The 20,489-nt window shown below is 46.8% G+C and overlaps 2 protein-coding genes and 1 long non-coding RNA gene across 3 annotated transcripts in view; 1 reads left to right on the top strand and 2 right to left on the bottom strand.

Annotated features, from left to right (window-relative positions):
* The first annotated feature begins 2,332 nt into the window (after positions 1–2,332).
* Positions 2,333–2,840, top strand: LOC115061272 (uncharacterized). Its single transcript, XR_003842320.1, has 3 exons — positions 2,333–2,373; positions 2,444–2,614; positions 2,697–2,840. It is a non-coding gene; the product is annotated as an uncharacterized LOC115061272 (long non-coding RNA).
* A 1,149-nt stretch (positions 2,841–3,989) lies between these two features.
* On the bottom strand, positions 3,990–10,748 carry LOC115060702 (5'-AMP-activated protein kinase subunit gamma-1-like). The gene is made up of 16 exons (XM_029528734.1): positions 10,024–10,748; positions 9,613–9,695; positions 9,358–9,464; positions 9,053–9,270; positions 7,832–7,877; positions 7,458–7,561; positions 7,276–7,357; positions 5,750–5,808; positions 5,608–5,653; positions 5,478–5,532; positions 5,159–5,285; positions 4,770–4,935; positions 4,659–4,696; positions 4,438–4,584; positions 4,251–4,344; positions 3,990–4,112 (listed from the first exon to the last, which is right to left on the bottom strand). Exons 1-16 carry the CDS (start codon positions 10,150–10,152, stop codon positions 4,093–4,095), a joined length of 1,521 nt encoding a protein of 506 aa, XP_029384594.1. The 5' UTR covers positions 10,153–10,748; the 3' UTR covers positions 3,990–4,092.
* A 9,188-nt stretch (positions 10,749–19,936) lies between these two features.
* The window catches only part of kmt2ca (lysine (K)-specific methyltransferase 2Ca), a 36,932-nt gene continuing 36,379 nt past the window's right edge, over positions 19,937–20,489 (bottom strand). Inside the window, exons 79-80 of the mRNA XM_029528812.1 lie at positions 20,365–20,473; positions 19,937–20,230 (exon numbers count right to left, since the gene is read on the bottom strand). Coding sequence (XP_029384672.1) covers positions 20,138–20,230; positions 20,365–20,473 — 202 coding nt within the window. The 3' untranslated portion in view covers positions 19,937–20,137. The remainder of the gene's footprint in view (positions 20,231–20,364; positions 20,474–20,489) is intronic.

The raw sequence follows: 20,489 nt of genomic DNA, 5'->3' as shown, positions 1-20,489 counted from the left end.
GACACCTGCCCAAGACGAACAGAATATTTACAAAGTATAAATGTTTTAAGTTGCTTTTCTTGTCTTGTTGGTGGACTCGACTTTATAAAAACTCGTGACACTCACATCACCTCAGAATAATAAAAGATCTGGACAGTCCAGCAGGATTTGAGCTCAGAGTCCTAAATACCACAGTGTGATGCTGAGTCGCATTTTAAAATGAGAACCTGAACAGTGATCAGAGACCCTGACCCCCTCAGTCCAGCAGACTGCTGGATGTTGGCTGATCATAATCTGGACCAGAGTAGTTTGGCAGGGTTTTGTCTCATTGTCCACAGTTTCAGTCAAAAGGTTTTGATGCTCTAATCCATGAAAGGTTTTTCAGTTGGAATGTCTTCACAGAGACAGGAAGAGGACGACACGTCTTCATGGGGGAGCAGTCGTCCTGCTGCTCTCTGTGTCAGGACGTCCTGAAGGATCCAGTCTCTACCTGCTGTGGACACGGGGTCTGCAGACAGTGCTGGACTTCATGCCAGGACCAGTCAGGTTCTTCAGGAGACTCCTCCTGTCCCCTGTGTGGACAAAGACCCAGGACTACAGAGTGAGACTGAACTTCTGACTGACGTCTTTAGTTCTTCATCAGATTCTCAGTCTGACGTCGTCTCTTCTCTGTCAGCAGATTCTGGTCTACAGGAGGTTTTAGATCAACATAAGATCAGTCTGAGGACCAGGTGTGAGCGTGTGACGGAGGGAATTGATGGGACAGGAAGTGGAACCCTCCTCAACAGGATCTACACTGAGCTCTACGTCACAGAGGGACAGAGTGAAGAGGTGAATACCCAACATGAGGTGAGGCAGCTGGAGACAACTTCTAAGAAGAAGAGCCTCCATGATGCTCCAATCAAATGTCACCACATCTTTAGAGTCTCACCTGACCAGCAGAGTCCCATCAGACTGTTTTGACCAACGGCGTCGCTGGAGTTGGAAAAACCTTCTTGGTGCAGAAGTTCAGTCTGGACTGGGCAGATGGCTCGGAGAACCAGGATCTCCATCTGCTGGTTCTGCTTTCGTTCAGGGAGCTGAACCTGATCAGAGATCAGCAGTACAGTCTTCTCAGGCTGCTCCATGTTTTCCATCCAGCATTACAGAAGGTCACAGCGTCGCAGCTGGCTGCCTGTAAAGTTCTGTTCATCCTGGACGGCCTGGATGAAAGCAGACTTTCACTGGACTTCACCAACAGGGAGGTCGTGTCTGACGTCACACAGGAGTCATCGGTCCACCTGCTGCTGACAAACCTCATCCAGGGGAATCTGCTGCCCTCGGCTCTGGTCTGGATCACTTCCAGACCTGCAGCAGCCGGTCAGATCCCTCCTTCATGTGTCGACAGGCTAACAGAAGTCCGAGGCTTCACTGACGCCCAGCAGGAGGTCCAGGGATGAAGAGCTGTCCAACAGAATCATCTCACACATCAGGAAGTCCAAAAGCCTTCACATCATGTGTCAAGTCCCAGTTTTCTGCTGGATCATCGCTACAGTTCTGGAGCACATGTTGACTACAGACCAGAGAGGAGAGCTGCCCCAGACCATGACTGACCTGTACTCAAGTACCATGAGGGACCTGAGACGAGTCCACAGGAGCTGATGGAGGCTGACGGGGAAGTTCTTCTGAAGCTGGGGAGGCTGGCGTTTGAACATCTGGAGAAAGGGAACATCATGTTCTACCAAGGAGACCTGGAGCAGTGTGGTGTTGATGTCACAGAGGCGTCGGTGAAGTCAGGACTCTGTACTGAGATCTTCAGAATAAGGAGTGTGATCTTCCAGAAAACAGTCTACTGCTTTGTTCATCTGAGCGTTCAGGAGTTTCTGGCTGCAGTCTACATGTTCCACTGTCACACCAACAGGAACAGGAAGGTTCTGGAGGACTTCCTTGAAAAAAAAAAAGGGATTTATCCCAGGAGCACTTCCTGAAATTATCAATGGAGAAATCCCTCAGAAGTGAAAATGGTCACCTGGACCTGTTTGTCCGCTTCCTTCACGGTCTCTCTCTGGAGTCCAACCGGAGACTCTTAGGAGGTCTGCTGGGTCAGACAGAGACCAGACCAGAGACCATCCAGAGAGTTATGGACAGTCTGAAGGAGATGCACACTGAAGACATCTCTCCTGACAGAAGCATCAACATGTTCCACTGTCTGATGGAGCTGAACGATCACACAGTTCATCAGGAGATCCAGGAGCTCCTGAAGTCAGAGACCAGACCAGAGAAGGGACTCTCTGAGATCCACTGCTCAGCTCTGGCCTACATGCTGCAGATGTCAGAGGAGGTTCTGGATGAGCTGGATCCAGAGGAGGGACGACGGAGACTGGTCCCAGCTGTGAGGAACTGCAGGAAGGCTCGGTGAGTGGAACTGTTGGGAGACAGTTGAATTTGAAAGCTCTTTGCTGAAAATGTTTTTTCAACCTTGCAGGTTTACTCGACTTTCAGGGGCTCACTGTGAAGTCCTGCTTTCAGCTCTGCAGTCTGAACCTTCACATCTGGAGAAGCTGAATCTGAGTTACAACACTCGCCTGAAAGATTCGGGAGTGAAGATGCTGGCTACTGAACTGATGAGTGCACATTGTGCACTGAGGACTTTTAGGTACATCATTCTTTTCTTTGAATGAAAAGAGTGTTGTCAGTTTTTGTTTGTTAAACTGATTTCTGTTCTTCTCTGGTCTCAGCTCTGAAGTCCAACCCCTCCCATCTCAGAGACCTGGACCCGAGTGGAAACAAACTGAAGTATCTATTTGCTGGACTGGAGAGCTTGAGAGTTCAGGTGTGATCCAAGGAGATGAACCCAGGTGAGAGAAAACAGCTGAATAGTACAATATTTTTCTTTATTAATACATCTGACACAAACAAGGAAATGGTTGTTTTTGCCCGTTCACCCAAATTGACATTTTATGAAGGAAACTTCACAGAGGTATTAATCTATAATATAAAATCATTGACTGTAAATCACCTCTAATGTGTTTGATTTAATAAATTATGTTGCTGAAACATGAACTCCGGTGAAGTCCTGATAATCGGTTTGTCTCGTCAGGATCGACGTCTGTAAGTATCAAATAAATGATGTGAAATCTGTTGTCATGACAACTGTCAGTCAAGCTTGAAGGGAAGTGAACGTGTCAGATAATGAAGTGAGATGAACCTGAACGCAGCATCTCATCAATCCAGAAGTAAAATTGAAGACATCTAAAAAGGTAAATCATCAATGTGTCTTTAATTTTTTTAACAACAGCAACATAAACAGCACATTTATAAAAACCATAGAAACAGTACAGTCCTCACGGCAGGATTGTCTCACCTTCACCTCTGTATTAAAATACTACATTTCCCAGAGTCCCCTGGGACAACCTGGAGGAAGCATTTTGGAAAAAGGTATTTTAGCAGATGGAGGTTCCGGAGGTGATCAGGTTCATCTGCTCTGGATCCGTCTGAAGTTCATTTAAAGGTAAAATGGATTTTGTACAGATTAATTTAAAGATGTAACAGTTTAACATTAGTTTATAAAGTTGGTGTGACAGTCTGAACATATACACTGAGCAGCTTCTGATACACAACTCAGATCAACAACTTCCTGCAACGACTGGTTGATTTAAACTACCTCTACCAATCAGAAACAATGACAACACAATGGTTAGGCTAGGTGATGATGTCACACTGGCTCCCCCTCCTCCCCCTTGTCACCTCCTCCATCTGTCACCACCTCCTCTCCTTCTTCATCTCCTGCCTCCTCCCCCTCTGTCCACTCCTCCTCACCCCCCTTCACCTCTCCTCCTTGCTCACCCTCCTCCTCCCCCTCCTCCTCCTCCCCCCCTCCTCCCCCCAGTCCTCCATCTGTCTCTGCAGTATCAGGGTCCTCACAGTCCGCCTCAGTCTCTGGTTCTTTACCTGGCTCCTGGTCCAGATCAGGCTCAGGTTTTGTGTGTGTTTGTGGATGAAGCTCCTGGTCCTGGTCAGGTCCAGGTTGACAGCTGGTCTCTAGCCCTGTTGAGCCCAGGGCTGAGGGCTGAGAGGGGAGGGACTCCTTCCTTCCCAGACCTGCAGGGACCAGAATATCAGGAGTGGCTGTCATTACGGAGGATGTGACAAACCTTCAAGATAAAAGCCAAAGTCAACAACAGCTATAAACTGTTTTAAAGATGTGAAGCTCTCTTGGTTCAAAGGTCAAAGACCCGCCAACCTTGGTTTCTCTGATGTCAACCAGGGGAGGAACTTCAATGTGTGTGTACCTGCAGGAGTGAGAACGAGCGCCTGCAGGATGTCGGATAGAGAGACGATACCGATGATACGAGACTCCTCATCAACAACAACCAGCCTGTGAACCTGCACACAACACACACACACACACACCCAGGTTAGAAGCTGTGTTATTTATTAGTCATGATGTGTGTGGCTGTGTGTGTCTGTGTGTGTTACCTCAGCCTTCACGATTCGGTCCACGATGGTCTCCAGTGTCTCCAGTTTGTTGCACTTCATGACTCCCTCAAAGTACTGAGATCTGTGTCTGAGCGCCTGAGTCACCGTCACGTCCAGATTGTTGTACGTCTTCTCTGCCGCAAGGTTCTGTACACACACGCAACACATGTAACAAACACACATACACACACCTCATCCGCCTGCGCTCTCATGATACTCACGATCACGTCAAACTTGGAGTAGATATCCACCACTTTACCTGCAGACACAGCAGACAACACGTTAAGCTCCACCCTCTCAGTCACTGCGCCGCAGTGCTGTCTGAAAGTTACCATGGTGATCGACGACGGGGAGGGCAGAGACCCGGCGGTGCGTGAAGACGGACAGCGCAGTGATTAGTGGCGTGTCAGGGTGGATGTAGGCGATGTTGGCGTATGTCCCCACACCGAGCTCCTCCAGAGTCTGTTTCATGAAAGCCGGCATGGGCATCTCACACACCTGACACACACAGACAGGCACAGAGAGAGAGACAGATGCACACAGACAGGCACAGACACATGCTCTCATCTACACTTGTTCATCATGAGCTGTTTTTACAGTCAGATGTCATAAAATCTGCTCTGACCCCTGACACCCCCCCTCCCCAAAAAAAAAAAATAAATAATAAAAAAAAATAAAAAAATAAATAAATAAAAAATACACAGACTTGCTGAAGACTCACAAAGAGCTGCAGGAACTTGAGGATCCTCTTGTGTGTGAGGATGTAGAGAGCGTTCCCACTGACCGGATCAATGACAGGAAGACGGTGGATCTTATTCTTTATCAGGGAGTGCACAGCTTCAAATATACTGGGGGAGGGGGGAGAGGTGGGGGGGGGGGGGGGGAGAGGTGGGGGGGGGGGGCATTAATGTTCACACTGATTCACTTCGGCTCTTCTCTGCTCATCTTTCCATAGCTCAGTTTGTTTTGAGCACTAAATAAATGATTCTGACTCAAGATGCCTGAAGTCTATTAACACACACACACACACACACACGTACCTGGCATCAGGTGAGATGTGGACCAGAGGTTTGAAGGTCTCCTGCAGGTACAGCTCTGTCAACACAAACAACACACATTTATATTTAAATTTTAACACACACACACACACACACACACACAGAGTTTTACCTCTCCATGTCTCGATCTTGTGTTCTTCCAGTTCGTATATTTGAACCTGGTGGAGACACAGACACACAACTGAACACACACGTGGTTTTGTATCAAACTACACAAACATTTCATTACCAGGTAAATGTTTTCTTTGTGTTACCATGGGGGATTTGTAGTATCTGGTCAGGATGTTGATGAAGTCAGTGATGGTCAACATTCCTGACAGACAGAAAGAGATCAGTGAGACAGACACACAGACAGACAGACAGACAGATAGAGACAGACAGAGATCAGTGAGACAGACAGAGATCAGTGAGACAGACACACAGATAGAGACAGACAGAAATCAGTGAGACAGATAGAGACACACAGAAATCAGTGAGACAGACACAGAGACAGACAGAGATCAGTGAGACAGACACACAGACAGACAGACAGATAGAGACAGACAGAGATCAGTGAGACAGACAGACAGACAGAAATCAGTGAGACAGATAGAGACACACAGAGATCAGTGAGACAGACACAGAGACAGACAGAGATCAGTGAGACAGACACACAGACAGACAGACAGATAGAGACAGACAGAGATCAGTGAGACAGACAGACAGATCAGTGAGACAGACAGACAGACAGATAGAGACAGACAGAGATCAGTGAGACAGATAGAGACACACAGAGATCAGTGAGACAGACACAGAGACAGACAGAGATCAGTGAGACAGACACAGAGACAGACAGAGATCAGTGAGACAGACACACAGACAGACAGACAGACAGAGATCAGTGAGACAGACAGACAGACAGACAGATAGAGACAGACAGAGATCAGTGAGACAGACACACAGACAGACAGATCAGTGAGACAGATAGAGACACACAGAGATCAGTGAGACAGACACAGAGACAGACAGAGATCAGTGAGACAGACACACAGACAGACAGAGATCAGTGAGACAGACACAGAGACAGACAGAGATCAGTGAGACAGACACACAGACAGACAGATCAGTGAGACAGATAGAGACACACAGAGATCAGTGAGACAGACACAGAGACAGACAGAGATCAGTGAGACAGACACACAGACAGACAGAGATCAGTGAGACAGACACAGAGACAGACAGAGATCAGTGAGACAGACACACAGACAGACAGAGATCAGTGAGACAGACACAGAGACAGACAGAGATCAGTGAGACAGACACAGAGACAGACAGAGATCAGTGAGACAGACAGAGATCAGTGAGACAGATAGAGACACACAGAGATCAGTGAGACAGACACAGAGACAGACAGAGATCAGTGAGACAGACACACAGACAGACAGAGATCAGTGAGACAGACACACAGACAGACAGAGATCAGTGAGACAGACACACAGACAGACAGAGATCAGTGAGACAGACACAGAGACAGACAGAGATCAGTGAGACAGACAGAGATCAGTGAGACAGACACACAGACAGACAGATCAGTGAGACAGATAGAGACACACAGAGATCAGTGAGACAGACACAGAGACAGACAGAGATCAGTGAGACAGACACACAGACAGACAGAGATCAGTGAGACAGACACACAGACAGACAGAGATCAGTGAGACAGACACACAGACAGACAGATCAGTGAGACAGACACACAGACAGACAGATCAGTGAGACAGACACACAGACACAAACCTACCTACAAAGCTCTGTTTCTTGCTCTCCCACAGCGGAGCAGCTCTGACTCCATTTGCCACCAAAGCAAAGAAGGCCTTCTTCACCTGGAACACCAAAAGTCAGTATGTGTGTCACAACACCTGTTTTGTGGTTGTGTTGATGAAGTCAGTGTGTTGAAGGTGAAAGTGGGCGTGGCCTGCTCACCTGCAGGGTGGTGTCAAACACCACCAGCTTGGAGCTGGTGGGGATGATGTCATAACACTTATGACACTTCATGAAGCGCATGTAGATGTCTCTCTCCTCACTCACTAGAGACAGAGAGGACAGACAGAGAGAGGGAGAGAGAGACAGACAGGACAGAGAGTGAAAAGGAGTTAGAAGGAGAGAGATGCCAGACAGGAGAGAGAGAGAAAATGAGTTAGAGGGAGAGACAGACAGGACAGATGTTGGGTCTCTTCATCACCATCGTACCTCGCTGGTATTAAAACTGATTGAGACTCAGTCAGACTCGGTCATCACATGACTCTGTATGTGTGTAAAATGCTCTCTCCTGATTGGCTGCCAGATGGCGGTCTTACCGGCCTCATCGGGGTCCAGTTGCTCCGACATGCCGTCTGCCTCCACCTGCCAACAACAACACAGGACGGAGTCAGGATGGAGTCTGGACCTACATTTCGTGGTTCCTCGGAATCCGGTCCAGCAGAACCAGCTGATAGAGGAAACCACTTAAATCATCACCGCCGGAACCAGGATCCAGGAGCCCAGAACCAAGAACCAGGAGCCTAGAACCCAGAACCAGGATCCAGGATCCCAGAACCCAGAACCAGGAGCGCAGAACCAAGATCAAGGAGCCCAGAACCCAGAACCAGGAGCGCAGAACCAAATCAAGGAGCCCAGAACCCAGAACCAGGATCCAGGACTTCAGAGGCCTGGATGGATGTCCGTATGCCGGAAGGTGCAGTGTGACGTCACGTACCGGACTGTCGCCGTTCATTGACGGTCTTCTTTCCCGCCGTTCGGCAGCTCTTCCGGCCGGTTCAAACCTTCGTCCTTTAAACGGATCAAATCCTTACGGCTCCATCCGGTCCGGGTCCGGCTCGAAAGACCTGGTCTGTCGGAAAGCGGACTTCGGCGACCACCGGAGCAAACAAGCTAACGGGGCTAACGGGCCGGCGTTTCCGGTTATCGTTTCACAACAAAACTCCAAAATTTAAATGACAGCTTCGGTGTTCACATTTTACTTTAGTATGACTATAACTAAACAATATAAGTAAAGAAATATGAATAATCCGGATGTAACCCATATTATTGAGTTCTTACAGGCTCCACTGGTGTTCTGATTTATGTTTCATTACAAATAAACGTGCAGAAGTCTATCCTCCGAGATTCGGGTCGACACCAACGTGGTTTTAGAAAAACAACCATAAACCGGATCATTAACACCTGGGGCTCCGGTTTATAACGTCCCAGATCTTATTTTGAAAGTACGACTTCCGGCGCGGGTTTTATTACTCATGCGCGCTTAACGCACCAACATGGACAGAACCGAACAGACCTGCTTTAAACATCAGCTGACCACATCCACCAGAACCTGGTCTGGTTTTCTGTGTGGAGCCACAGCTGGAGAGACCAGAACCATCATTCTCTCCACTGAACACCAGGGGCCGACTCCACGGGTAGTAAAAGTCACAATGTATTGATGTTTATGGGAAAATGTCTCTGCCTCTCCCTGTTTACTAACCTTCAGCTCTGACTAAAGGACAGTAACATGAACAAACATGGACGACCACGATGCTCACCAGTCTCCCAACAGGAAGAGGCGGAGCCAGAGGAGGTGGCTGGCTACAACATGAGGAGCCCAGAGAGGAGCGCTTTCCGGGGTCAGGTGGTGAGGAGAAGGACCGCGGCCTTCTGGACTCTGGACGCCGCGGCTCAGTCAGGTACGTCTCCAGACGGAAGACACCCACTTCCTGTTTAGGGGGAGATGGGGGAGGAAGGGGGGAGGAGAGGCTGTAGGCTGTGGGTCAGGTGGAAAGAGGGGGGGTCCTTCATCAGCTCGTCACCATCATCATCATCATCATCATCATCATCATCACCTCAGTACCTCTGGTCTTGTCTCTCTTGTTTCGTGTGAACAGTTTGATACTGATGGATGAAGGTTGATGGTTTGAATCCCTGGAGGTCAACCTGAAGATCCCACTGAAACTCAGTCTGACACATACGCGCGCGCACACACACACACACACACACACACACACAATCTGATGCACATCTTTTCATCTAACTGAGTTATGTATGTACACACTGTCCCTACAAACACAATAAAATAAAACACACACAAACCATAAGGTGTGTTTACCTGCGAGCAGATTTGGGGGGTGGGTCTTGGAGAGGTCTGGACTTGGGGCTGAAGGTCCTGGTGGGGGCAGAGCAGTATTCCTCCTGAGGGGGTTGAATCAGAGCACTGGTCTGACCACAATGTTACGCTGCTCCTTTCTGTGGTGGTTTAATGGCAGCGCTGCATTCATTTAAAACGGGCAAAATGGAGTTCTCCTACAGATACTGTCACTCTGGTTCCATGGAAACCATTGTGAGTACCATGGACTGTAACTGGTGACCCACGGTTCAAAGTGACGCACTTCACACAAAGGTCAAAGGTCAAACTCTGGAGAGTCCTGATTGCTGATTAGCTGATTAATGTGACCTCATCGTCAGGTGACCTGCTGATGTCACCTGATAAAATATTTTTGAAAGTAGAGTCTGGTTTTACCTTCCTGCTGCTGCCTCCCGCTGCGCCATCTGAGTCTCCGTCCAAGAAAGGCATCACAACACACTCAGCTCCTGCAGTGACACACAACAAGACACTGACAACAACCCAGCTGTCAGCAGGTATTAGCATGGGTTAGCATCTGTTAGCATTAGTTTTGTGACCTTGATCTGTCACCTGAGTTCAGTTCAAGCCTGAAGGCCACAAGAAATCTGATATTTCCTGCAGCCTGTGAAGGCAGCATGAACACACTGGCTGCAGTGGAGAAGTGCTGAGGTGGATCCTCCTCTCCTGTTGCATCATGGTTTGCAGTGTAAACATAGAGGTAGTGACAGATTATCAGTCAGTCATCTGCTGAGGCAGCAACATGGCTGAGACCAAATGCTCCTGTGTTCTGAGCTACACAAGCTGTTCACCTCAGACTCCAGTCTTTGTGCTAAGCTAAGCTAACCAGCTGCAGCTACAGACATGAATTTTGAACTTTTCATTGTCTCAGAACAAAACAAGATGAAGATGAGGCAGGTCAGAGGTCATCATGGGCTGGGTTTCACTTCCTGTCTGATGGTGTTCGGGGTTTAATCAATCACCAGACTGTCAAAACATCTGTGGCTGTCATGAGTCAACATTCAGGGCTCAGTTTGGAAACACTTCTGACCATGATGGACCACATCAAACCACATCAGACCAGGACATAGAAATAGGCAGAAACAGATGGAAGACTGATGGGAAATACACACAGATGCAAACTCACCTGAACCTTCAGTAATGTCTCCTGTTGATGGTTCTCAGGCTCTCTTACCCTTAAGTCCCCCACCCCACCCCTGCCCCGCCCATTCCAGCACCCTTTCCCCTCCCTCTCAGCCTCACTTCCTGTTGCCTTCATCATCATCCCTCCAGAAAAACTCAGTGTTATGTGTCTGTCTTCTTGTTGTGCGACACACAGATTAAAACAGACGAGTCAGAACCCAAACAAGGTTTGAATCTAATCTGATTGTCCCACATACAGGAGGGGGGGTTCTAAGTTTCTACATCCAAATGTCTAGAGTCACGTCTCTACATCAGACGCTCCTATTGGCTCCGCTGGGGGATGTCACATTCAATCAGAGGCCTAGCTGTCAAGCATTCAGTGTGTCTTTAGTTGATGCCTCAAAGCGTTTCAGGGTCAGATGGTGAACTCTCCGGCCGCCTCCAACAGGCCAACACCTTTTTCTGACTTTACTGATCCATAATAATATGGATTCATTGATTGGATTGATGATCCCTTGTTTGACAAAAAAGATTCTCACAATCGCACAATCTTAAACAACCAGACGAATGGCTGAGAACACATGATGAAAGCCATTCCCATGACATGCATGTGTGTGTGTATGTGTCCTGTAAAATGTTGACACCGCTGATTTAAACCTTCGGTCTCATTTTTCTGACCTGCTATCTTCTGTCCCACAAACAAGAAGAGGACAGACAAGATGGATTCATTTAAATATCAAAATGAAACACAATCAAAAGCATGTTGAGACATGCTAAAAATGCATGCGCACACACAGACACACCCTAACGTCCAGGAAATGCAGCAAGACGAACAAAGTGTTCAGTCTCCATTTTTAGCTGATGGAGCAGGAGGGAAACTGAGGCAGGTGAGTGGTAACACAACAACACAACCTTATCTTTGTGAGTCTCAGCTTATTGCACAGTGAAACATCTGAAACTTGGAGGTTTTGGTTTCAGGACCGGTATGAGGCCCAGGAAGTCCTGCATTTCGTGGCTTTTCAGAATCAGTTTATTCACCTCAAATACAACGTTGTGATGAGCTGAGTGACTCACAACAGACAACAAGGACCAGCCGTTTCTTACACTGCAGTCTGGACTGTTTTAAAGCACAACTGATTTACAATACTGAAACTGAAACTGGAAGGAAGTTGCAATGTTTGTAACCGGACTTAACCTGTTAAAAGATCAAAGTTTCTTAACTTCATAGACAGAAAAACCACCTGAGAACAAGAACTGAAACTGGGCTGATACAGGACTTTTAAGACTGATACCTATTTACACCTTAGAAAATTTCAAAAAATTATATTGTTGTATATAATTGTTATCCTGAAACTTCTTTTACTGCCATAAATCAGACTTTGAACAGAGTGCCACAAAATATATTAGACAAATGTGTAGAATACAACAGATACAATAGAAATCATGTTTTCATATGAATATCAAAGAGAAAAAAAAACCCAAAACAAAACAAGGACATCGAGCATTATAGACGCAGACATCGATTTATGGGCAAAGAGCTCCCATTGGGTGATATATCAGTCAGGGCTTCAACAATACTAAATAAGGACAACGATAATAATTCTGATTATTATAATGTTAGTATAATGCAGAGTGGATGCCATCACGTCAGAAAGTGACATCCTGGACGACCTGACGGAGGAGGAGTTCAAGCGCTTCAAGTGGTACCTGGGTAAGACAACTGTGGATAACATTGTGCCAATCAAAGTGATGGAGCTGTCGAAGGCGGAGCGGGAAGAGGTTGTGGACCTGATGGTGCACAAGTACCAGCTGCCTTGAGCCGTGGACCTGATGAGAGTCCTACTGCAGAAAATAAGCAGGAACGACCTGCTGCAGGGGTTACTGCATGAGGGCTCAGCAGGAGGTCAGTGAAGGCAACACCAAAACCTGCAGCCATCAGTTTGACCAAAGCAGGACATGAATTACTGATGATGGACAGGATCCGTGTGAGCTGATGACTGAATATATATTTTTCCTGTACAGATCCTGGTCCTGCAAGTGCTCGTGGAGTCCCAGCAGACGTGAGGCTGGAGTCTGTTCGAGCAGAGTTCATTGCCAGAGTCTCTGGTCCAGTTCTCGATCAGCTGCTGGATCAGCTCCTGGCCAGCAGGGTGATCACTGACACAGAGATGGAATCTGTGCAGACGCAGTCTGTCAGGAGAAACAGAGCTCGGATGGTGATCGACACAGTGCGGAGGAAAGGACCTGAAGCCAGTTCAGCTCTGATCAGCAGTCTCTGTGAACTCGAACACTGAAAACTTTTTTACTGATAGAAAATCAATAAAGTTCAGTTTCCTGCTTCACTTCCTGTCTGACCTCCACATTTACTGACCCCAGATCAGAGCGATTGGGATGGACTCGAGTACCAAAATGGTGTCACATCACACGACCATGTGTGTCACCCAGCAGAATACCAGCGTGGACCTGCTGTGTTATGATTGGGAGGGTAACCACTGTTGATGTGCAGCTGGTGTTCAGGTAAAAGCACACCTGGTCTTTAGATGTTTATCTGAACTATGACAACCACAAATATTAAAACACTCTGAATTGTGTCAGTACTGCACACAGATTGCAAGTTAGAAAACCCGGGAAACAATCAATTAAAACATCACCAATTTGACTCTGTTCAGTCAAAAATCAAAGAGAGAGATTCAGAAATCGTTACCGTCTCTATGGGGACATTGTTTGGCAGCAGAAACACTTGTCTCAGGGTTTGGTGATTGGAGGTAGAGATTCCATGTAGTTCCAAAAACCCCTAACCATCTCTGCAGCCTTGTTCAAAACCAGGCTGAGGGCAGAGAGATGAGGGACTTTGACAATCACATGAGTATCTGTGATCTCCAGAAGTTTGAGGAAGACAGACAGCAGGCCTTCAGGGGGCAGAGCTGTGAAAACAGAGTCAACGTCTGTTTCACTGTCGACAGCTTCGTCACAACTAGCGTGATCGTCTTATTCTATATTCAAGCCTCAGCATCAAACTATTCTTGATATGCCATGTGATTCATATCACACATCAGACTACATCAACATGCTAATTTGATCAGTATTTTGGAAAACGGTGTCCTCTACAGCTATTTTATCAAAAGGAAACTTGACATGTCTCTTATTTACAGTAGATCCACATGTATTGCAGCCGCATTTCATTTCATTGCTTGAAAAATGATTTTCATAGTGTCATAATAAGGTTAGTTCTGGTCAATGGACTATCCCTGTCAAATTGTCAGGCTGAGATTTAAGGGGAAAAAAAACAAAACAAAAAAACACACAAAATGAAAAACTAATGTATCTGTGAGGTCTGACAAAGTCTGAATGGAAACTGTGGCCTTTACTGGACATCTTGGCTGTTAGAGCAGACAGACTTGGTCACTAACAGGACTGTAGAGTTTTTCGCTCTAAAGAGCACTAATGCTTATCTCACCATCCTTCATTTGACAGTGTGGGAGGTGCAGCTGACAGACAGCCTTCTCAGGACACTCTATCTCGAACAGAGGCCCAGCAGCCGTCTTCCTGGCTGATTTGAAGAAGCTTTCATCCCATTGGACAGTTCTGTGGAGAAGCTCCGCCTCCTGGTCCACAAAAAGCACCTGCCCCGTTAAAGAACACTGGAACACACCTGGACCAGGACACCAGAACCTGCAAGACACAGAAGGATAAACGAGGAACCTGGCAAACTGGAGATGACAGAACGAAACGAGCATCAGAGCTGCTAAATGTACAACAGAAGTCTAGGACCCTTCATGAGTTTGGACATTTTGGTGTCACACCACATGCAACATCTAAATCCTAAAGGAAATGGTTCTTATTCAGGAAAATTAGAGCTGCAGAAAGAAATCAGATTAAATAGGACAATGAACTATGGAGAAAAAAAATGCAAATGCAAGTGTTAAACACTCAGATTTAAAGGAAGATGCTTGTTGAGACTCCTGATGGTTTGAGGAGAGAAGCTCTTCTCAGTTTTGGTTATTATACTGAATCTCATTTGAGTCTCTTCCTCCTCCATCCAACTTTGTCCCCTTACTATCCCCCTCAGTATATAAAGTCCTAAGATGATGAAGATGATCAGGTTTCTTGCTCTGGAGGTGTGAACAACACTAATGTGACTCACAGTCCACTCAACCTTCAGACACCTGGACCACACCCTGAGATGCTGGTCCAAAGCACTGGCCACATCTTCAGAGCTGGGAAACAAACCTGGAGAGGCAGCTAAATTTCTTCATGAACATTACGTTTCCCACCCAGATATCAGACAACTTCCTCTGGTCTGTGTTCAAGACACAGCTCACGTAGTTGAGGACAAACAAGAGCACAGAGTTTAAAGGAGAAGAGCAGGAACCATCCATGAGACCACCAACACTGCAGAGACGACATCAGCTGGGACTCCACAGAGGAAAGCTGGAGCTGCTTTGGCATTTTATTAGAATTACCTGTATGAGACTCATCATCATCATCATCATCATCATCATCTTCATCTGCTTATCCGGGGCCGGGTCACGGAGGTAGCAGCTCCAGCAGACTACCCCAAACTTCCTTTTCCCTGGCCACATCAGCCAGCTCTGACTGGGGGATCCCAGGGCGCTCCCAGGCCAGTGTGGAGATATGATCTCCCCACCTGGTCCTCGGCCTGCCCTGTGGCCTCCTCCCAGCTGGACATGCCAGGAACACCTCCCTGACCCCATCGGTTAAACCCCCGCAGGTGGTGGGCTCACGGGGTGAAGAAAGTGCCACGTTGCTTTTTGCCCAACCACCAGGTGCTCGCTGACAGGCCCTCCTTCCAGGCCTGGCTCCAGAAGAGGGCCCCAGGCTTCCTCTGGCAGGGCCACTATTTTCTTGCCTCGCTGTTTCATGGGATCTTTTGGACCACTCTTTGTCTGGCCCCTCACCTCACTGAAGATCAATGATCTTTGCGTTATTATGAGTCATCATCGTGTCTCAACACACATCATCCAGACAGCAGCACAACCAGTCAGTGAACGGACCTCAGAGTCTCCAGCCCACAGTTTGGACTCTCCAGTCCAGCACACAGCAACTTCAGTCCTGAATTATCACTATTAGTCACTGATACCTGCAGATCTAAGCTTGAGGATTTCCACTAGAAACACAACTAAGTGAATATTTAGCTTTGGCAGCATCTGAATCATCTGAAAATATCAGCTGAGACCGTGAACCATCATCTGAAAAATCGTCTCCACTAACATTCAGAAGGATTGATGAGAATAACAGTGGACTCAGCAACATAATTTATTAAATCAAACACATTAGAGGTGATTTACAGTCAATTATTTTATATTATAGATTAATACCTCTGTGAAGTTTCCTTCATAAAATGTCAATTTGGGTGAACGGGCAAAAACAACCATTTCCTCGTTTGTGTCAGATGTATTAATAAAGAAAAATATTGTACTATTCAGCTGTTTTCTCTCACCTGGGTTCATCTCCTTGGATCACACCTGAACTCTCAAGCTCTCCAGTCCAGCAAATAGATACTTCAGTTTGTTTCCACTCGGGTCCAGGTCTCTGAGATGGGAGGGGTTGGACTTCAGAGCTGAGACCAGAGAAGAACAGAAATCAGTTTAACAAACAAAAACTGACAACACTCTTTTCATTCAAAGAAAAGAATGATGTACCTAAAAGTCCTCAGTGCACAATGTGCACTCATCAGTTCAGTAGCCAGCATCTTCACTCCCGAATCTTTCAGGCGAGTGTTGTAACTCAGATTCAGCTTCTCCAGATGTGAAGGTTCAGACTGCAGAGCTGAAAGCAGGACTTCACAGTGAGCCCCTGAAAGTCGAGTAAACCTGCAAGGTTGAAAAAACATTTTCAGCAAAGAGCTTTCAAATTCAACTGTCTCCCAACAGTTCCACTCACCGAGCCTTCCTGCAGTTCCTCACAGCTGGGACCAGTCTCCGTCGTCCCTCCTCTGGATCCAGCTCATCCAGAACCTCCTCTGACATCTGCAGCATGTAGGCCAGAGCTGAGCAGTGGATCTCAGAGAGTCCCTTCTCTGGTCTGGTCTCTGACTTCAGGAGCTCCTGGATCTCTTGATGAACTGTGTGATCGTTCAGCTCCATCAGACAGTGGAACATGTTGATGCTTCTGTCAGGAGAGATGTCTTCAGTGTGCATCTCCTTCAGACTGTCCATAACTCTCTGGATGGTCTCTGGTCTGGTCTCTGTCTGACCCAGCAGACCTCCTAAGAGTCTCCGGTTGGACTCCAGAGAGAGACCGTGAAGGAAGCGGACAAACAGGTCCAGGTGACCATTTTCACTTCTGAGGGATTTCTCCATTGATAATTTCAGGAAGTGCTCCTGGGATAAATCCCTTTTTTTTTTTTTCAAGGAAGTCCTCCAGAACCTTCCTGTTCCTGTTGGTGTGACAGTGGAACATGTAGACTGCAGCCAGAAACTCCTGAACGCTCAGATGAACAAAGCAGTAGACTGTTTTCTGGAAGATCACACTCCTTATTCTGAAGATCTCAGTACAGAGTCCTGACTTCACCGACGCCTCTGTGACATCAACACCACACTGCTCCAGGTCTCCTTGGTAGAACATGATGTTCCCTTTCTCCAGATGTTCAAATGCCAGCCTCCCCAGCTTCAGAAGAACTTCCCCGTCAGCCTCCATCAGCTCCTGTGGACTCGTCTCAGGTCCCTCATGGTACTTGAGTACAGGTCAGTCATGGTCTGGGGCAGCTCTCCTCTCTGGTCTGTAGTCAGACTGCTCCAGAACTGTAGCGATGATCCAGCAGAAAACTAGGACTTGACACATGATGTGAAGGCTTTTGGACTTCCTGATGTGTGAGATGATTCTGTTGGACAGCTCTTCATCCCTGGACCTCCTGCTGGGCGTCAGTGAAGCCTCGGACTTCTGTTAGCCTGTCGACACATGAAGGAGGGATCTGACCGGCTGGTGCAGGTCTGGAAGTGATCCAGACCAGAGCCGAGGGCAGCAGATTCCCCTGGATGAGGTTTGTCAGCAGCAGGTGGACCGATGACTCCTGTGTGACGTCAGACACGACCTCCCTGTTGGTGAAGTCCAGTGAAAGTCTGCTTTCATCCAGGCCGTCCAGGATGAACAGAACTTTACAGGCAGCCAGCTGCGACGCTGTTGGTCAGAACCAGTCTGATGGGACTCTGCTGGTCAGAGCCTTTAAAGATGTGCTGACATTTGATTGGAGCATCATGGAGGGTTCTGACCGGACTTCATCCTCTACTCCGGTTTCCGCCTCAAGTTTCTAAAGGCCCTTTCGGGTTTAAATAATCCGGTCTCTGATGTTAACCTGATTAACACACAGTAAACTGTTTTCAAACTTGTACTGAGCTCAACCTCTTTTCTCTTTCTCTAAACTCCGCTAATCGAACTAAACGATTAGCAATGGCCTCCAGCTCTCCCCTCCTGGGCTGTGCTTCGTGTCCAGTTCCTCTGCCTCCTTTTATGATAGCACTTCTTGTCATAGATGGAGGATGACGGTGAGTCCGGACTTTAGCCAGCCGACCTGCAGCAGCTTCTACGGCAGCCGTCAGCTGTAAACGGCTTTAATGATTCCATTCTGAGCAACGCGAAGTTTGGGTTCGGCCAACCAGCACCAACTGATCTGGTTCCGTTTTTTCTGTCATTGTCTTCGGTATGACTCCACGTTTGTTTGTGCATTGTGAAATAACAATAAAAGTCTTAAAAGTCAGGTTAAATACTGAAGTGTGTGTCATTTCAGGGGTCACTTTCCCAAGGCCCGGAAGCTCTGGGGGCGTGGTCTGACGTGCTGTACATCCCTGATTGGTCGAGTACCCAGAACGCTTTTTTTTCTCCCGCCGTGTTTGCTTAAAAAAAAAAAAAGCCATGGAAGCCGCTCTGATACCACAGCTTAGCTTCTCTAAAATAAATTAACTTACGACTTTACTCAGGAAATTTCAACCTTAATCCTCCTAATTTTACTACTTTACTCTCCCCCATACCTGTCAGTCCCCGAGTCTAATAAATCTGCTCACTTCATTACAGAGCCTCTTTTATTTTCTCTTATAAAGAATTTTAGCTTCAAGATGCAAAAAGAGACAAAAACTTGTGAAAGCGCACGGAGGGCTGAACTGTCAACTTTCCCGCTGGAAGTTTAAAAGTTTGCTATCACCTTTGTCCTTCACACCGCCACCTACCGGACAGGATGTTCCACAGACCTAAACCGTGTAGCTCCATCCGCCGGTCCATTACAGCCATTTTTATTCTCAGTGAGATGCGCTTTTAATGTGAGCACGCACCATTTGCTGTGGCTGTTTCACAATAAAAGCCAGTGGAAGAGTTTAATTCTGAGGTCACATTCGCAGTAAATGACAGTCGAGATGGAGAGCCGTCATGTGTTCAAGATGTAAAATATTTTATTTTCTGTAAATGATTCTAAATCAGAGTCCACATTTATCCCCAAAACAAAAATCATTATCATGGTCATCACACTCACATCCAATAATAAAAAAAACAGCAAAAACAAGCGTCATGTTGATCTGTACACGTCCTGATTAAACCTCATATGTACATGGCAGCAGGACTGAGCAAAACAAAAACAACAACCACACAGCCAAAATGCTGGGTGGAAAAAAAACAAAGACAAAGGCCACAGTGAGACCTGTCCGCCAGGACAGGACACAAAAACAGTGAAACTTCATTTAAAACAAACAGAAGAGCGCTCTGATTGGCAGGTGATGAAGGTGAGGATGACGATGTCGGTAGCGATTTCTAAACTTTGTTTTCTTAATTTATGGTACAGATATTTACATGCTGTAACTCCGGACCTTGAACTCACTGTGGATTAGAAAATAGCTTCATTTGGTAATAAATACAAAAAAAAAAAAAAATCTCTTATTTTACAGGAAATTAACAAGCGCAGGGAGGAGGAGAAGGAAGATGAGGAAAGCAACTCATGGAATCAAGTATGTTTCTGGAAATGTCTTTTTTTAATTTTGTTATTTTAGTGCAAGTTGGTTAATAAACCTCCCTTTGACCACACTTTCTGTTATAGCAGTGGTGTTTACTCACATTTATATCTGTGCTTCATTTATACACAATATACACAGAGGACCAGCCTCTTTATGAGCCCCACCCCCTCACCTGCCAATCCCCTGACCATTGTAACCCCGCCCACCCTGATACATAACCCCCCATTTTCATTTTCTCTGATCAAACAGATTTAACATTTCATTATTAGATTCTGATATGAAGTCAAGGTTCACCCACGGGGAAGTGAGTGATCGACATCCAGCTTCAGCACCAAGATATGAGAGAGAGAGAGAGAGAGAGAGAGAGAGAGAGAGAGAGAGAGAGAGAGCTGCCTGTGTATGTGTGTGTGTTTTCAGTTCATCCATTTGCGGCAGTTGACGGCTCCACAGTGACATGGGATCTTATGTTGATCGTCCTCCAGGTCAAACTTATAGTCATAACACAACTGGTGGGGGAGGGGGAGAGAGGGAGAGAGGGGGGAGTGAGTGAGAGAGAGAGAGGGGGGGGGGGGGAGAGAGAGAGAGAGACCGTTAATAGTTCAACAGCTGCTAAAGTCCATACTGACTGACTGACTGGTACCTCTTCTCCTCTCTGGATGCGTCTGCAGGAGCTGATGATGATCTTATTCTCCTTCTCCACAGTCACCACCTCTGTGATGCAGTTGGGAGCACACGAGTGGTTGATGTACCTGTCAATCAAAGAGA

The sequence above is a fragment of the Echeneis naucrates genome, chromosome 20, assembly GCF_900963305.1.
Source record: "Echeneis naucrates chromosome 20, fEcheNa1.1, whole genome shotgun sequence".
In the NCBI taxonomy this organism is placed as follows: Eukaryota; Metazoa; Chordata; class Actinopteri; order Carangiformes; family Echeneidae; genus Echeneis; species Echeneis naucrates.
The sequence above is the reverse complement of the archived record's forward strand: the minus strand, read 5'-3'. Positions and strand labels throughout refer to the sequence as shown.